The sequence below is a fragment of the Nanorana parkeri genome, unplaced genomic scaffold (assembly GCF_000935625.1).
Source record: "Nanorana parkeri isolate BGI_ZX_2015 unplaced genomic scaffold, ASM93562v1 scaffold3912, whole genome shotgun sequence".
NCBI lineage: Eukaryota > Metazoa > Chordata > Amphibia > Anura > Dicroglossidae > Nanorana > Nanorana parkeri.
The window spans coordinates 2,449-3,688 of record NW_017310179.1 but is presented as its reverse complement, the minus strand read 5'-3'; the positions used below and the strand labels follow the sequence as shown (position 1 = coordinate 3,688).

General features: G+C 49.0%; 1 protein-coding gene across 1 annotated transcript in view; it reads right to left on the bottom strand.

Annotated features, from left to right (window-relative positions):
• The window catches only part of LOC108803596 (synaptic vesicle glycoprotein 2A-like), a gene marked incomplete at its 5' end in the record, with an annotated part of 2,738 nt that extends 2,029 nt beyond the window's left edge, over positions 1–709 (bottom strand). Inside the window, one exon of the mRNA XM_018575426.1 lies at positions 550–709. Within this exon, the coding sequence (XP_018430928.1) occupies positions 550–709 (160 nt within the window). The remainder of the gene's footprint in view (positions 1–549) is intronic.
• Positions 710–1,240: the final 531 nt, after the last annotated feature.

The following is a 1,240-nucleotide window of genomic DNA, read 5'->3' as shown; positions in this document are numbered from 1 at the left end:
TGACAGGATCGAGAAGTGAGCGAACGCCGGTATGTGTTCTCTCACTTCCCGATCTACTGAGCCGACCTGTGACAGTCTCATTGTCACAGGTCGGCTAGAACTATGAGGTGAGTGAAAAGCCCCTCCCCCCCCCTCATAGTTCTCCTTTAACAATCTGATTGGTTCCGCAAAACTTGTGTGTACGTTGGCTGTGCGACGTCTGCCTCATTGGAGGGTGCGCACACTGACCAAATACTTATTTTCCACCATAATTTGCAAATAAATTGGTTCCAAATCAGCCGATGTGATTTGTCTGGATTTGTTTTCTCATTTTGTCTCTCATAGTTGAGGTCTCCCTATGATGCCAATTACAGGCCGAACTCATCTTTTTAAGTGGGAGAACTTGCACAATTGGGGGCTGACTAAATACTTTTTTGCCCCACTGTATATATATACACACCGTGCTCCCAGATCAGGGCTCAGACCCCACACAGCCCTCGGCTATCCCACGGAAGGAGGTCGCGGCTGTAAGTCACACACACACACACACAGCTAAGTCCTTCCATTCACCTTTTGTCAGAGGGGTAGAGCTCCACCGTCAGCACGTCCAGAGCGTTCCACGACGCGATGCTGATCCCACCGAAGAGGCAGAGCAGGGCGATCATGGCGGACTCGCTGTTTCCGAAGAACAGGAAGAAGCAGCTGATACAGGACATCACGCTGGAGCCCGCTGAGGAGACAGATCGGCACAAGGAGTTGTCGGAAGAATGATAAAAAAAACAAAACTCGCAAATCACAATATGAAGCACGGCCGACTTCACCGTGAATGATTCCACTTTGGTCTCACAGAACTTGTATGGCTACAGCGTGAGATCATTGTAGGCACTGCGCCTGCTGGTCCCACCAAGCATGGAGCGAGATTTGGCGATGTCACCTGTTCTCCCTGCCGGAGAGGAAGCTGTACCTGAGGACCTGCAGTGCAAGGATCTCCCTGCTTCTTCTCCATCCATTGTGTAGATCTCTGCTCCCTCCATCTCTATCATTACCCCACCAGTCAACAGATCACCACGCATCGAGGGGGAAGGTGAGCAGCTTTGACATAAGGAAGCAAAGCCCTGCCTCTCTGTAGAAGATGACACATCGCTATAAATGTCTCTCTGCTGTTTGTGTGTTTTAAAGGAATGTGCACAGTATGAGTTTATTCATAGAGAGATCTGAAATTAGCTGGAAATGAATTATTACTTACTGTGACTTTTGTACT